Below are 16,592 nucleotides of genomic sequence, written 5' to 3'. Positions count from 1 at the left end.
ATGGGCCATGCCCCATCAAGCTCCTACAGCCTCCCCAGGAGCTCCCAGTGTGGGTGAAGAGAGAGGGGCTCTGGCTGGGACCTCAGAAGAGCCCCCAGCACTGACATGGGACCTTGCTTGCTCTGTGCCTGAGCAGAGGCTGAGTCTTTGCTGAAGGGCAAGACTGGGCCAGGAATCATGTTGTTCTTCATCCAGCTCATTTTTTGAGGCCATGGTACCTGGGTCCTTCCCCCACAACACCAGGCCTCTCATGCCCGGACCTCCAGGCTATCTCCTGTCACTCACCTCCCATCTCCTTCTCGGCTGCAGAGGTGCGGGAGCTAAGAAGAGAAACAGGAAAGATGAGGGCCAGTTCAGCAACCCCCTGCAGCCCTATGCTGATGGACAGGACAGCTCTGAGGCTCCTGTGCTGCCATCCTGCTGCTGGCCCTGCTGTTCCCTTGCCATCCCATCACCAATGGGATCCAGTTGGCAGTTCAGATGCCCAAAACCCACCTGTGGAAGGGAACAGGGCTTTACCATCCATCCAGGGAAGACCTGGGAGCCCTGAGGCAGCACAGTGAGGATGGCCTGTCCCAGGGTTCAGAGCTGCTCTCCAAAAGCCATGGCAAAGATACGGTCAGTCTGGTGGTACTGGCATGCTCCATCTCCAACCTGCTCATGGTCCTCGCTGTGGTGACACCAAACCTCAGCCCACTGCCTTCCCACCTTGATGACACCAGCAGCCAGACCACAAAGCACAGAGCTCCTCCAGACCCTGAGCACACCAAGCCGAGGGTGCCTGCTGCCCCACACTCCTCTGTGCCATTGCTTTAGCCAACAACTCACAAACAACATCTCGTTTTCAACTCCAGCTGACCTCAGATGTCATTTTAAGCCCAAACTCTCTGCCATGGAGATAACAAGGCTCTGACAGCCTGGGGGATGATGGCCAAGTCACGACATCCTTCCTGAGCTTGAGTAGCTAAGCCTTCTTGCTGACACTCTAAACCCAGCTGCAGACCCAGGGTATGACCTGGAACAGGGCCAGCTCTTGGAGAGCAGCCCTGGGTGGCAACAGAGCCATCCCCTGCAGGAGGCCTCTGCTTTGGCATCCCTGTCCCCAAACTAGCTGTGCCCAATGGTGAAGAAGCACAGTTCAAGAGAAGGAGCAAAGCCACCCATCTGGAGCAAGCAGGCTGGCCAAGAGAGCAGAGAGGCACATGGCAGGGTCCCAGGACACGTTCTCCCATATGAAAACCCTGTGACAGGGATTAGGGGCTGCTGGAAGCATAACAACCAGAAACAAGCCATTCCCTCCGGCCCCCTGGAGCCAGGACCAGCCCCACCCCACTCAAAGTGCCACAAAGCCTGGCATGAGCCAGGGCAGGAGTAGCTGGAGCTCATAGGAAGCAGAAGGCACCATATCTAGCAAGCTCTGCTCCCTGATTTTACTCACCTGAGGGCAGGGAAAGCAGCTTTCTGTCCCTGAGTACAGAGGGTGGAGGAAAGGAAGAAGGAGAGATCATACACTCAGCAATGGGATTTGTCAACAAAGCCCTTGCTAGGTGGAAGCTCCCTTTGGAGCTGGTGGCATGGCATAGGGAACAGCTGCAGCTGAATACTGCTGTGACATGAGGGCACACATGGGTCCTGTGGACAGGGAACAGCTCTGAGCATACCATGAACACCACATCCAAGGTACTGGGGACAAGGGCTGGAGTGAAGGCACACAGCTCAAATAGCAAACAGTGCCCATGGAGTTAGAGTGTTTTATGTTCCTGAAGATAAACACACCCTTCCCAGCAGCATTTCTGCTGCATGACTGCACCAGCTGTTCCTTCATCCTCTAGGGGGGCATTCAAAGCAGTGCCACGGTGTTTGCTTTGTTCTTCTGCATCAAGCAAAATAAAGGAAGATGCTTCCAGCTGAAGAAATAACTTTGTCCTGGATATCAGCTGCTCACTTTGCAATATTAATCTTGGCCAGCAAAGCCAAGATTAATCTTGGCCACCAAGTGCCACTGAACCCAGCTTATACTTGACCATCCCTTCTACCAACCCACAACAAGTCTCCCAGAGCAAGTCCCATCTCCAGGCACTGTCTAGATGTTCCTGGCAGGCTGTATCCAGACAGGAACAGCCTCAAGGTTCAGTTCGGTGCCTGGGAGCTCACACTTGCCTAAAGCAGGTTGTGAGGACTTACTGGACGGCTGGGAAGGGTAATCCAGCTGACACAGCAGATGGGGCTTTCAGGAAGTTTTGGATCAGGTTAAGTAAACCAGCTCAGGAGCAGCACAAAGGTCCCGCTGTCGGAAATAATCCCTTTGGCCCTGCAGGTTACCTGGAGGGTGCCAGCAGCACAGCATGTTTGCTTTGCTCATCAACAAATGGGTCTGGCAAAGGGGATGAGGGATCAGGGAGAAGCTGTCCTTGAATTACTACATCCAAGGAAAAGACTCATGGTTACGTGAAGTCCATTTTGGAGCTATGTGTGGTGCTTAAAATCCCACAGGTAGGAATAAAGGAAAGCTCTTGGCAGAATACTGTTCCATGCAGGAGTTGTCAGCACACAGCAGACCAGAACCACCACAGGCCTTGGAGAGCTTGAAGCTAAACAGAAGCAGCCCCATGATCCCAGGGAACATGCTGACAAAGCACAGGGCAGGAGTGGCAGCTGGGAATGAGCACTGGGAACAGGAGGAGAAGGGGAGGCAGCAGCTCTGGGAGCAGCATTGCCCAGGTTGGGGACAGTGATCCCACACTAGGGCAGGTGTCAGATACCCACACAAGGAATTTCTAGAGGAAGTCAAGTCTACACTCTGCATGGCAGAGCCTGAAGAGCATCTGACAATACTAGGGGCAGGATTGTCCCTCCCCTGTGTCAGCACAACCCCAACCCACGTGCAGTCTTGGGATGCCCGTGTGCCAGCAATGGCCCCAGGGCTGCCAGGAGGTTACAGCCACCTTCACTATGGGGAGGGCTTGCTGCTTCACCCACAGGTTACAGAAGCCCCTGCCCAGTGCTGCCTCTCCACCCCCCACCCAGGGCTGCAGCCATGCTGAAGCCCCCAGACCTCTGCTACCTGGAGAACACTTATTTTCCAGCTGTGTCACCATGACCTGGCAGCAGCCTTCAGCACGTGGCTGAGGCCTCCTGGGACAAGCTGGCAGAGTCCTGGATGCCAGCCTGAGCAGGGCAGGCAGGGGCCTGCGGCAGGCAGGATAAGCCGGTTCTTGCCCACGTGTCATTGCTGTTCCCAGCCGGAAGGGCTGTGGAAGAGGTGCCACAGCCCATTCCTGGGGTGGAAAGGGCATTTCCCTGCCATTATGTTGGGCTTGCTCCAGAAGAACAACAGGAGATGGCACCAAGAGCCCAAAACACCCACTGATTGCTGTGGTTGGTAACTCTGCTTCCTGGCTGGCAGCAGCATAATCCCAAAGCATTCACCACGGGGAAGGACACAGCTCCAGGGTCCAGCAGCCATGAACACAGGACTGGCCACCCCTCTCAACCATGTCCAGCCCAACTCAGCATCAGCCCTGACAGAAGCACTGAGAATTTGGGATTTTACCCCAAACAGAGCCAGGGAGGAGCCAGAGTGATGGTTGGCAAGGGACACCATTCAACATGACCCATCCAATCCCATCCTGGGCTTGGTCCCTGTTCAGAGAATTATAGAACATCCTGAGGTGGAAGGGATGAATGAGGACATCAAGTTCCACTCCTAGCTCTGCAGAGGACAACAATCCCACCCCGTGCCTGCTTGTCCAAACAGTCCTCGAGTGGCAGCCTTGGGACCATGACCACTCCCTGGAGATCCTGTTCAGTGCCCGACCATCCTCTGGGTGATGACCCTTTTCCTGATATCCAGGCAAATCCCACTGGGTCTTGGGCAGAGATGCCTTGGGAAGTCTCTTGAATGTGAATGGCCCACACAGCACAGGCAGAACTCACCTAGCCAGGAGTACCACACGTGCAAACCCCAAATCTGCAGTGGGGGGGAGCAGCACAGCCCAGCCAGCTCACAAACCACTGGCACTCATCAGCAGGAGGGATACAGCTGCAGGCAGAGCCTGTCTGAAAGTCTTCTCTGGTGTCCCACAGGAAAGCCCTTGGCTGAGGCACAGCCAGGCATGGAGGGCAGCAGTGACAGCCTGGCAGCACCAGTGCTGCTGGCCCAGCCCCACGGGAATGCTGAACACTGCCCGGACCACGGCTGTGTGTCCCGGGGAGAAACACCTAACCTTCAAAAACAGTCACATACCTTCAAAACAGCCACCCTCCTGCCTGGCAGCAGCAGGGTGTTTTGAAGCTTTTCTAGAAAAAATCCAAAGTTTCCAGCCCACTCTGGGAGGCTGCAGCCCTGCCTCCCCCGGCAGAGCTCTCGTGCCCGCACTGCCCTCACCAGTGTCTGCTCCCATCAGACCCTTCACTCCTGGGGAGGAATGGCAGCGGCAGCAGCGGCAGCGAGGGGCAATGGCACCCGCCACGCACATGGGGATCCCCGATAAGCAGTTCCCGGGTGTGGACCAGAGATAAGGCGCCCAGCGGCAGCACCTGCCTGACACATCCTGCTCGCAAACCATCCTAAAAAGCCGTTCCCGCTGTGTTTTTGACAGCACGTGACAAGCATATGACAGCCGGACGGTGTCCTCAGCTGCCAGCAGCGACTGCCGCCAGGCAGCCTTGCCCGGGGGACGGCGCATCCTCAGCCAGTGTCCTCCGGAAGAGCCACCCTTGCTGTGGGTGGGGGGATACCGCCCACCCCCGTGACCGTGGGGTGCCGGCCAGCGGCCCATCGATCCGGAGAGCGCAGCTGACCGGAACTGGAGCCCGAATAATGGAAAGTTACCGGCAGCTTTGGGCTGGTGCCAGCTCTTGGCAAAGGGCGAGAGGCAGTGAAGGCTGCCTGGGACCGGGGGACAGTGCGGGAAGGGGGGCACCACCCCAGCTTGAGAGGGATGGAAATAGTGAAGGATGGAAATCATGAAATCATGGAATTGTTAAGATTGCAAAAGAGCTCCAAGATCATTGCTTCCACCAAAATGTGTGAGGCGACATTTGTATGGTGAGGAATAGCGGGGGCAGGAATGGGGGGCAGCATCCCGATGCGGGGGGAGGGGGAAGGGGGACTTCAGGCGTGACAGTAACGCTGTGTGTTGTCTGTCTGTGTGCAGAGGGGTGTGGGGCAGACACAGCGCCCAGGGGGTTAGGGAAAATAGGACGTGGCTGGCAGACGGAAGATGGAATAGGAGGGGGTGGGGAGGGGGTGTTAGCATCCCATAGGAGATGGAAAATAGAGGTGGGAACCCCCTCAGGGTGTGCAGGAGAGTTCGCGGTGTACAGCACCGCTGGAGACGGGTGCACTCCGGTGTGTGGAAGGGAATAGATGGGGACAGAGAGGGTGCAGCAGACAGGGGGGGCAGCACCCGATATGTGCAGAGGGGCGGGGGAAGCGATACAGCCCAGTGGGGGCTCAGCACTCCAGTGTGCGGGACACAGCCCCCGCCGTGTGCGGGGCACTGCCATCTCTGTGTTCTGGGCACTGCCAACCCCGTGTGCAAAAAATACAACCCTCGCCGTGTGCAGGTTACTGCCATCCCTGTGTTCTGGGCACAGCCATCCCCGTGTCTGGGCACTGCCATCCCTGTGTGCGGGGCATTGTCCCCCCGTGTCCTGGGCACTGCCATCCCTGTGTGCGGGGCACTGTCACCCCCGCGCTGAGTGGGCGGTGCCACGGGGGGCGAGGCCGTGACGCACGGCTCCGCAGCCAATGGGAGCGAGGGGCTGGGCAGGCGCAGCCAATGGCAGCGCGGCCAGGGCCCGCCCCACCCCAGCTCCGCACTCACCGCCCGTCGCCCAGGTCCTCCTCCACGCTGTAATCCAGCACGGCGCCCACGCCGAAGGCCTGGTTCCGCCGGAGCAGCGGCTTGATGGCCTCCTGGTCCTCCCCGGCCACGAATTGCCCGTAGAACGTCATCTTCATCAGCCGCTCGAACAGCGTCTGCCCCAGCACTCGCTGGCACAACTGCAGCAGCTGCGGGACAGCGGCGGCTCAGCACCCGTCCCGCATGGGCACTCCCGTAGGAAAAGTCCCCACGACCCAGGACTGGCATTCCCCAAAACGGGCACCCGCTGGCCCGAGTCCGAGAGCTCTCCAACACCCGCACATTCAGACCGAGGGTCCTCCCGGAAAGGGAATGACACGTCCCGAAATGCGCACCCCTAGGGTGAGAGCCCCCCAGCCCAGCACCGGCATCCCTCGGAGTGAGAGTATCCCTGGCACGCACCAACATCCTGCAAAACAGGCACTCTCCCGGAGCGAAAGATCCCCTCCATTTGGAGCCACCCCTGGAGAACCTCCATCCCGCACCGACACGTCCGGAAGGGGCACTGCCCATCCTGGGACTCGCAGTCCCAAAATGGAGCTTCCCGGAGCAAGAACCCCCTCCAGAAGGAGGTTGACACCTCCCGGAGCGGGCGCCCCTGAGCGAGAGCCCCGCCGGTGCAGAGCCGATGACCCCCCGAACGGGGACAAGCCCCGTCCCGGAGCAGCCCCCCAAGCTAGAGCCCCTTCCTCCACCCACCTGCTGGTTGTGCTGCACCAGCGGCTCCACGGCACACAGCCCCAGCACCAGCAGGCCCCGCAGCAGCTCCGCGTTGCTCTTGCTGCGGAACGCCTCGCGCGGGTCCCCGAAATCCACGGCGGGGCGGCGGCGGGCCCCGCTCCGCGCCGCGCGGGGGAGGGGGCGGCCCCGGCCGGGGTCCCGCGCCCGCCGCCGCCGGGGAGAACCCGCGGGGGGCGGCGGCGGCGGGCGCGGAGCGAGGGCGGCTCGGGGGATCGCACCGGCGAACGGCGGCGCGGAGCACCCGCGCAGCGCTCGGGAGAGCCATGGGCACGGCGGGGCCGCCGCCCGACGCCGCCTTAAGTACGGCCCGCGCGGGACCGCCCCCGGGCCCCCAGCACCGCGGCCCCGCTCCGCCCCGCCTTTGGCCGCGCTCTGCTGCCACCGGAACCGGCCCCGCGCCCCGGCACTGCCCCGGCACCGACACAGGCACCCGGGACGGCGACCGGGACTGCCGCTGATTCTGGGATCGGCACCGGGCCCGGCAGCGGGACTGGGAATGGGACTGGCACTGACACCGAGACAGGCATCAGCACCACCAAGGGGATGGGAACTGGGATCGGGATCGGCGCTGGGGCTGGAACTGATCCCGGGACTGGCACCGACACGAGGACAGGGACCGGTAGCGGAACAGGTCCCGGGACTGGCACCGACACGAGGACAGGGACCGGTAGCGGAACTCGGCACCGGTACCGAGACCGGCACTGAAACCGAAACCGGAAGCAGCACCAGGACTCGGACCTGGACAGGAATCGCGACCAGCACCGGCACCGAGATTGGCACTGGGACCGGAACTGCGAGCAAGACCAATGCTGCGATAGGTACCGGGTCGGGGATAGGAACTGGGACTGGCCAGGTCACCGGGGCCAGCACCAAGACTGGAGCCACCCTGCCCAGCGCACCCCGCTCCCGCAGCCTCCTGCCCGGTGCCTTCCCCATTCCCATCCCCTTGAAGCAGCCGGTCCCAGGGGCACCTCCCTCCCCGGAAGCCCCAGGAAGGGCCTGGAGGGGCTCGAGGGGAGCCCTGGGCAGGCCTGAAGGGATCTCTGTTCTTGGAGCAGTGCGGGGTGTGGGGCAAAGAGGACCTCATGCCCTTGGAGGAGCCGTTGGGAAAATAATGAAGGTCCCAAGGGAGCCCAGAAGGGGACCTGTGGGAAGCACTGGGGCCAATCCTGCAGGGCCAAGGGGCTACTGACTGCTCAGGCAGCCCCAGGGAGGGCCAAAGGATGCATCAAAGGGTGCTTGCTCCCTTGTAGCCATCCCTGGGGCAGGCTCTGGTATGTCCAGCCTGTGGAACTGGAAACACTTGGAGGAGGGATCTCAGATCTGCGGGACCTGTTATGGGAGAGAAAGTTTCAAGCCCCTGTACTTGATCCTCTCCTCCTGATGTGTGTGTGAACATTTTGGTGGGGTCCATGGGTGCTTGGGTTGCTTGAGGCAGCAGACTTGGCTCCCTCGTCATGGGCTGGGGATGTTGGGCTTTGCCTGCTCCGCAGAGCACCAGAGAGGGCTGGCAGGACCTTGTGATATTCCCAGGCAGAGTGAGTGCCTGTCCTGCTCATGGCAGGCGTTTGCCTGAGCTGTTCCTCCCCGGCACACCCAGTGCTGAGCTCCAGAGATTACCGAGCACATTCCTGACACCCTGCATCCAGGAACACTCCTGAGACTTGGCCTGGGAGATTGGGTACCTCCCTTCCTTTTCGCAGGATTGTTTCACAGCTGCATCACAGCTGCGTACTTTCTCTGTGCCCATGTCCCTTCTCTGTGCTCTCATCCCTTCTCTGTGCCCGTGTCCTCTCCCTGTGACCATTTTCCTTCTCCATGCCCTCCTCTCCAGCCCTGTTTCCAGTGGTTCCCGGAGGATGAGTCCGGACTGATGAAGAGCTGTCTAAATCCAGCTCCTCAGTGACATCTTGTGCTGGGAATGCTCAGCGCAGGCAGGAGATGGGAAAATTAGTTCCTGCAATTTATTTTTCCTGACCTCCCCAGCACTGACATTGCTGTAACCGGCAGTGAAACCACGGGGATTTCCTGAGCTCATTTGTAAGGTTTTCTTTGGGAACATCTTGTCCTTCCACGGAGACAGCCAGGCAGTGGCATAGCCTCTGACGGGGCTGGGTACAAAGCTCTGGAAAAGCATCCACTTCCTTCAAAACATTCCCTGTGCTAACTCTTTTGTGCCATTTAGAGATAATAATAATTCACCCAAAATTCCTCGCCGTGATGAGACTGCACATATGAACACTTGGGATGCAGTTCAAACCTTGTTTCTCAGCCAATTGCCACAGAGAACATTCCCTTCAAAGGCTCTAATGGCACCAGTCACCCCTGGGAAACACTTGCCTGGTCTTAGCAGGGAAGGCTTCCAAGTGCTGCCTGCTGTGCCAGCAGAGCTGCAGCCCTGCAGCATCCAGATGGGTGCAAAACCAGGTCTGAGTTTCTGAAGAAACTTTAGTTTCAGACCCAAACTCAGGGATGAAATGTTAAAAAGCCACTTTTGATGGAAGTGAAATCTGATGAGCTTTCTCTCCGGATGGTGGTGCCTGAAGCAGAGAAAGTCCCTGAGCTGACAGCCCTGCCAGTGGCAGGGAGACCAACAAGGGATGCTCCAGGCTACCATGGGGATCATACCAAGCCCTCGTGGGTCACTGTGGCCTTGCAGAGCACTGACCCCCCAGCTCCCAATCTCCCTTGGCTGTGACATTATGCCCTTGAGGTGCCTGTCCTCACCATGCCCAGGCAGGTGCTGCTGGCACAAAGGGGCTGGTCCCTGCTTATGGTGGCTGCAGCTGGCATGGGAAGCTCAGTCCAGCCCATGGCTGGAACACACATCAGAGACACAGCCATGCTGCTCTGTCCCACACGGGGAGCGTGGCTGGATAACACAGAGCCAAGTCCTTCCTTGGGCACTCTCAGCTGCAGCAGCAATGGGAATAAATCCAGGAGAAGCTGTTATGGATGGCTTGAGGAGCTGTAAAATGCGAAGAAACATTTGAATGTGAGACAAATAGGTGAGGAGGGAACTTGGCACAGGAGGAGATGCAATTTAGGAGAGGCCACACCATGCATATTTCATGGGCCAGCCCTCAGTAGAGGCTCCTCTAACACCACAAACCTCACAGATGGAAAGGAGTAACAGCAGCCACTCCCAGCATCTGGGAAGGAGAACAGTGGGATGATTGCTCTTCCTGCCTTGTGGTAGAAGTGGGTCAGGACACAGATCCTGGAAGCTGCTGGCTCTGCTCCCCAGGTGTGGGACCAGCCTTCCTCACCCTCCTCTTCCTCCAGCCCAGTGCAGGCTAGGGGCAAGCCTACCCCTTCCTTGGGGCTGGGGCTCTGTCCTCACTGTCCCACACCTCTGTGAGCCCTCCAGCCCCACTGCCATGGTACTCTGTGCTTCCAGCATTGCTCCTCTGAGGTTTCCTTCGAGAGTGCTGACTCAGGTCCTCCTCTGTCGGGTGTTTCTCACTGACCATATGCCTGACTTGTGCCCAGCACCTGCGCTACCAAATCACTCCCAGCACAGGCCAGGCTGCAGGAGGGACACCTGCAGCCCGTGGGAGCAGGGTGGATCCTCACCTGGCATCTGGCTCTGCCACAGGTGTCCCTTGGAGCAGCAGGTGCTGGGGTGGCAGGAGCTGGGTGGGTCAGAGTCTGATGTGGATTCACTAGCAAAACCCAGGAGAAGGTGGACTTCAGGACAGTGCTTCCCAAATTGCAGCCACGTGTGGGTTCTCATCATGTAGGGGGTTATTTTTCTTCACAAGAGACTTCATCTCCCTCTGTGCAACTCTTCAGGGAGAACTCCAGATCAACTACTGCCCACTCTGAGGGGATAAACCCCTGTGGGGAGCACAGGAGCTCCTAGCTCCTGTGGGTCTGTTTGGATAATGAGTTGGTGCTCTCTGACTCTGCCCAAGCACCCTGTCAGCCTCAGTGTCACCCTCCTGGGTGTGAATCTGACTTGTGCCACAGTACAGACCACACTCCAGCAGCAGGATGGAGGATCCAGCCTTCCTTCTCACAGCTGGGGAACCAGGGAACTGCATCCTTCCCCTTGCACTTGGTGCTGCAGAGGCTGCAGGAGGTTCAGCTGCTCCAGCAGGATTAGGGGTGATCACTATCCAAGCGTGGCACAGGCAGGTGAGGCTGCAGCACTTGGTGTCCTGCCTCCATGAGAGCAGAGTAGGAGTTTGGGAACTTGCCGGTCACCTGGGGAGTCACAGGGTGGCAGCTCCAGGTCCTGGGGCATTCCTTTGGGTTGGGGGCCCTGGAGAGAGCAGCTGAGAGCTGCCACAGACCCTGCAGAAGAAGGAGATGCTGGGTAGCTCCTCTTGCAGCTGATCTCCCGGCCAGCCCAGACCTTGCTCTCTCAGCATGGCTGGGATTTTGAAAGCTGGGCTGTGTTCTGATCCCTGGCATTTTCCACTTGCATCCCAATGGTTTTTGGTGAATCACTTGCAGCCTAAGAAATAAATGTCTTCTTGATTTTTCCTGTGACCTCCTGGGTGCAGCTCAGCAGCCATGAGAAAATACCCAGGTGAATTCCTGTCTCCATAAAGGTCAATGCTATTAAAAAACAATTGCCTCTGAAAGGGACCCTAGAAATATCCAAGGCAGGGAAAGACACATCAGACTTACCACATCAGTTAATTGTTTCTTTGCACAGAGTCCTTCTCTTTTTCCATCCACTGGGAGAAGGGAGTCATGTGAGATGTCCACAAGTGTGCTTGGGGGAAAAGGAACGCCAGCGAAGACCTGAAACAATTTTGCTGCTCTTACAGCTGAGAAAGGATCATGCTGGAAGGTTTCTGTGGAAGTGGGGCCTGGGGAATGGACATGAAAAGCCTTTTTTCCCAGCTGACTCCCTTGGCGGGTGAGTTGTTTACAGAGCCTGGATGCCAGAGTGCCAGGAAGGGAGCCAGCTCTATTTTAGCCCTTTGTAAATGATTTAAAACACCTCGTGCTGGGGAAACATTCCAGGAAAGGGGATGCTTGGCTCTTCTTCCTGGGCAGACCAGGGGTGTGCAGGAGATGGCGGGAGGCAGAAGGAGCCAGCCCTGGCAGGGACAGCAAGAGTGTGTGGTGAGGATGGCTGTGCCCCTCCTGTCCCCCAAGAGCTGCTGCTGAGAACTAAATCAGCTGCTCCTAATCCAGCTGGCCAGAGGCATCCTCCCAAACCCCTCCCAGGTGATGTTCCTAAGGAGCCCCTATATTTTTTGCAGCCTTTGCCTACCAGGAGCATCCCCTGGGAAGGCCAATGGAGCCAGAGGTCCCAGGTGGCCTGTGGGATCCCAGGGAGGTAGGGACAAGGGGCAGAGCTCCCTGCAGCACCTAGGGGCAATCACCCATCATGGGACAGGGACAAGCTCCTGAGGCTGGAGCAGGACAACTTCAGCCTCCTTTACCCTTGAGGAGCTGGCTGCTCCTTATTGATTAACGTGGTGGCTCATTTCTCTAAAAATAGGCTCTTAATTACTGAGCTTCTGGAAACAGCTGTCTCACAGCAAAACCTGATTGATTCAAGGGCAGCTGTGGCTCCGGTGAGGGCCTGGTGGCCACAGAGCCTGGATGGCCCCTGCCAGAGACAGCTCCTGCCAGGGAAGGTTTTAGACCTGGTTCAGGTCAGTTCCCAGCTCACAGCTGATGGATATTTGTTTTTTCCAAGTGTCACTTGGTTTTGCTTCTTAACTTTCTGTGTATGTAATTGCAAGCATTGAGCACTGAGAGGCACTTGGACTTCTCTTCCAGTGGAACAAAATGGGAGGAAAAATGTTCATTTTTCCCTAGTGCTCCTGAACTGTGTGTAGAGAAGGGAAAAAGCTTTTCTGCTTTCTTAATTTCTTTTTTTTTTTTGGTGTTGTTTCCCACCCTCTTCCTTTACATGGACAAATACTTTTTGGGAACTTTCATGATTTTCCCTTATTCTCCTGTCCCAGAGAAGGTGAGCAAGACCCCAAAAAGGCTGAAAAGAGAAAAAAAATATAGTTGAAAATAGATTTATTTTCTGGCATTGTTTCATCTCTGAGTTTGTGTTCTTGTGTCAGGAGTGTCTTGCCATGTCCTGGAGATGGAGAGGGGATATCAAGAGCCCTGTGGTCCCCCACCCTCCGCAAGCACCACACCCTCTGTGCAGCTGAGGTGAGGGGAATACAGGAGCCCTCTGAGACAAATTAAGGAAAAAAAGGGAAGAGAAGCTGCAGTTGCTGGCTGCCAGCACTGCCCCTACCTCCCTTCCTGGCCAGTGTGAAGGCCATGTGTCACTTGACAGATCAGATGGACTCTGCTCTCCATCTCCATCTGCTCTTGTCCAGGCCCATATCTGCTGAGCCTCCCTCCTGCTCCATGTCCCCTGTGGGCTCTGTTTGTGATCCCGCCAGTCCCTGCCCCAGGCTGGGATGGGCACCAGGGGATGCTTGGAGAGCTATGAGCATCAAACCCATGGGTCCTTGCTTGCTGCATGGGCTGCAGATCCTTGCTGACCTACTCATAGGTTTCTTTCACCCTTTATATTTTTATTTCAAGGCTGAATCTTTCACTCTGGTGCTTGTGTGGCTTCATTTTGCACATTCATAGTTTCTTCCAGTTGAAGTTTTACAGGTAATTGTTGTTGCTCTATTTCTAGAGTCCCATACTGTTGTTATCAGATTTCTAGAGTCCATACCTCCTTGGTGCGTTCTTATGGCTGCAGATCTTCACAGCACAGACTCCTTCATCTGCATGTTGTTCTTTCTCAGTTCAGGGCTCCTTCAAGGCTCTCCCTGACTGGCTAACCCACCCCCTTTTATCCCAGTTATCTTCATTAGTCACAGCTGCAGCCCATCAAGGACAACCAGGACCTCCCAGGGCAAAACCTAGATACAGATCTTCAAGTACATTTCCTCTACTATATTTCCCCCTTTTCTTTTACTTACAGAACCAGGTTTTACATACAATACTTCAAGTACAACACACATATTTCCCCATGACTCAAAGGCCATATAAAACACACGTAGCTCCTTGCTCGAAGGCCATACTCTTTCACAGCTCCTTGACCCAAAGGCTATGTTCTTTTGCAGCTCTTGGAGGCCTTATCTTCTACCAACTATCCGCAGCTCTTGGAGGCCTTATCTTCTACCAACTATCCGCAGCACTTGGCTCCCTTATCTTCTACCAACTATCCGTGGCTCTTGGAGGCCTTATCTTCTACCAACTATCCGTGGCTCTTGGCTCCCCTCCCTTATCTTCTACCAACTATCACATTAGGGTCACCAATCGTTGTTTTTCTATTTCTAGAGCCCCATACTGTTGTTCTTCTATTTCTAGAGTCCCATACTGTTGTTATCAGATTTCTAGAGTCCAGACCTCCTCAGTGCATTCTTATGGCTGCAGACCTTCACAGCACAGACTCTTTCTTCTGCATGTTGTTCTTTCTCAGTTCAGGGCTCCTTCAAGGCTCTCCCTGACTGGCTAACCCACCCCCTTTTATCCCAGTTATCTTCATTAGTCACAGCTGCAGCCCATCAAGGACAACCAGGACCTCCCAGGGCAAAGCCTAGATACAGATCTTCAAGTACAATACATTTCCTCTACTATAGGTAATTTTTTAATTCCTTACCCAAGGAAGTATCAAAGGGAGCATCCCTCCTCAGAGGGATTCGTGCCATGCCATCCACAGGGAAGGTTCACCTTGAGGAGCCCCATTCCTGCTGTCCCACAGCTGTGACAGCCACCCCAGAACGGGAGAGCATAGGACACAGCTCCTCCAGAGCTCTGGAGGATGTTCCACCAGGAACAGCCAGGGGACACTGGGCCTAAGGACAGCAGTGCTGGCAGCTGTCACCAGAACTCACACCTTCTCTCTGTGAGAACTCCAATAACTTTTCAACATCACCAGCCAAATTTTGGCAGATTTTCTAGGGACAGGAGAAGGCAACACTCCCAAGTCCCTGTTCCTCAAGCTGGCAACACAACAGCTTTCCACTGGAATGACAGAATTTTTTTTAATGCAGGCCAAATAATTTTCTCTCATTAGAGCTGCTGATACACCTGGAAGAAGTGAGCTCTCTCCAAAACTTCATCTGCCAGTGAGGGGCAGCAATCCCCCAGAAAATCTTGGGGTCTTTGGCTGCCCCAGCTTCTTGTCCCTCTGGCTGTGGCTCTTTGCACTGGAATTTGGAAAGAAAAATATTCTGGGATGGAAAATTTCAAACCTAAAGGGTAAAGTTGGACAAAATCCAGGTGAGACTTGGCAGAGAGACCCAGCAAAGGTTGTTCCTTGTGCTGACATTTTTGTTCTGTGCTTTGGAGAGCCTCCCTGCAGCTCTGTTCTGGCCAGGTCAGGCTCTGCTCGTGTAAGAGGTGTTGTTAACACATCACATGTGACCTTCTCTGGGTTTTCCCTATTTATTTATTTATTTGTTTGTTTATTTATTTTTTTTTTTGTCTCTGGAACTGTGAATATTTCAGAAGCAGACACTGCAGTGGTCATACATCCTGTGGGGATGGCTGTCCCATCAGCCCACCCCACTCCCAGAGGTAGCCCAGAGGCTTTGATCCTCTGGCTGCCTGTCCACAGCAGACACTGCACATCTGTGGTGGCACCAGAACACCCTGACACAGCCCAGCTAAATCACCTGATGGAAATGAGAGCTGGGATCTTGTTGAAGCTCTGGTTATTGGAAACCAAAAGCAAAGAGTGACTCTGTATCTGTGCTGGCTCTGGGGTGCACATGAGGGTGCTTTGAACAAGGGACATACTGGAGACTGCTGTGACTCCTCTCTCCTGTGAATTCTTCCACTCAGGTCTTGCCAGAGCATGCAAATCCATCCCTGCAAGGTTGGAGGAGCTCTGCAGAAGGACCTTCAAGGGCTATGCTGAGTCCTGGGCTCCCCTGTACCAGGAAGGACCCCACAGCACTCCTTGGGGAGGCCATGAGTCACTGAGAAAGTCTCCAGGTGCTGAGGCCAAAGGCCTCAAAATTCACCTGTGGAGAAACAGGAAGATTAGATCTGACTCATTCCAAGGGTTTAAACCATTTTTGTGTTACTAAGAAGATGTCTTTATGCTCTAGTTTTTGTTTTGGTTTTTTTTAAAATTTTTTTTTTTAAGAAAGACAGCAAATTCAAGGTAAAAAAAGCAATTTGAAGATGAGAGATTAATCTGCTTTGCTGTTGTCCAGGTTTAGAGCAAATTTGGGAGAGAATCCCCCAAAGGAGCTCCAGTAGGAAAGCAGATCCAATTGGCCCCTCCCCCCAGCTGGTCCGGGAGAAAATACCTCCTTGGAGAAAAGTGGAAAAAACCTGTTTATTAAACAATAAAACCTAAACAATATCAAACAATAAAATCCCTTGCCACTCCAAAAGAGATGACAAACTGAGAAAGTCCCTCCCCGGGTTGCAGCTCAGCTCACTCAGTCTCTGATCAGTCCCTCCGGTGCTGGAAATGTCGCAGGCCAGGCCCGGCCCGGTGGGCCACAGGTGCAGCTGCCAGTGCTCCCCTGGGTGTTCAGTCCAGAGCAGGTTTCAAGAGGTCCAAGGAAAAGGGAAAAAAACAAAAGTCCAGGGAACTTCTTTGCCTCAGCTAGCTAAAACTAACTAAAAGCAAAGGAGAGCTCTGTCCCGTTGTCTGTCCATCCGCAGGCAACAACAGTCCAGGAGCAGGAATGTGGAGGAGTGAGTGCAGTGTCTGAAAACAAACTGCCGCTTCTCCTCTCCCCCCACTTCACTCTCTGGAACACTCTTAAAGGTGCAAACTTATTATTAAACATAAACAGAATGAGACAATTGGGGATAAAAGCATCATATAGTCAACCCAGGACAGCTGTAAATTTGGAGAAGTTATCAGTAAATTTGATGTGGGGTTGCTGTCCTCTCCTTCCCTCCAGGGAGCACTGTGGCATCTCCTTTCCCCTGGTTTTCTCTGTTCCAGAGAGAACGGATTTGTGTTTGTTACCCAGAAACAGAAATAAAGCTCCAACAACCTGCCTGTGCAGGTCTCTTGTT

The 16,592-nt window shown here is 55.5% G+C and overlaps 1 protein-coding gene and 1 long non-coding RNA gene across 6 annotated transcripts in view; one reads left to right on the top strand and one right to left on the bottom strand.

Moving 5' to 3' along the window:
• Positions 1 to 6,734, bottom strand: part of PRODH (proline dehydrogenase 1) — a 16,035-nt gene extending 9,301 nt beyond the window's left edge. For 3 of the 5 annotated variants that reach the window (XM_054516797.1, XM_054516798.1, XM_036393064.2), the window contains exons 1-3: positions 6,570 to 6,663; positions 5,832 to 6,019; positions 286 to 320 (exon numbers count right to left, since the gene is read on the bottom strand). In XM_054516797.1, the coding sequence (XP_054372772.1) occupies positions 286 to 320; positions 5,832 to 5,968 (172 nt within the window). In that variant the 5' untranslated portion in view covers positions 5,969 to 6,019; positions 6,570 to 6,663. Of the gene's footprint in view, positions 1 to 285; positions 321 to 1,022; positions 1,047 to 5,831; positions 6,020 to 6,569 lie in introns of all 5 variants that reach the window. The other 2 variants (XM_054516801.1, XM_054516799.1) reach the window with 2 other exon arrangements.
• LOC129046873 (uncharacterized) lies at positions 4,981 to 16,592 on the top strand. The gene is made up of 2 exons (XR_008508699.1): positions 4,981 to 5,050; positions 11,278 to 16,592. It is a non-coding gene; the product is annotated as an uncharacterized LOC129046873 (long non-coding RNA).

Source organism: Molothrus ater, chromosome 18 (assembly GCF_012460135.2).
Source record: "Molothrus ater isolate BHLD 08-10-18 breed brown headed cowbird chromosome 18, BPBGC_Mater_1.1, whole genome shotgun sequence".
In the NCBI taxonomy this organism is placed as follows: Eukaryota; Metazoa; Chordata; class Aves; order Passeriformes; family Icteridae; genus Molothrus; species Molothrus ater.
This window is presented reverse-complemented; position numbering and strand designations above follow the sequence as displayed.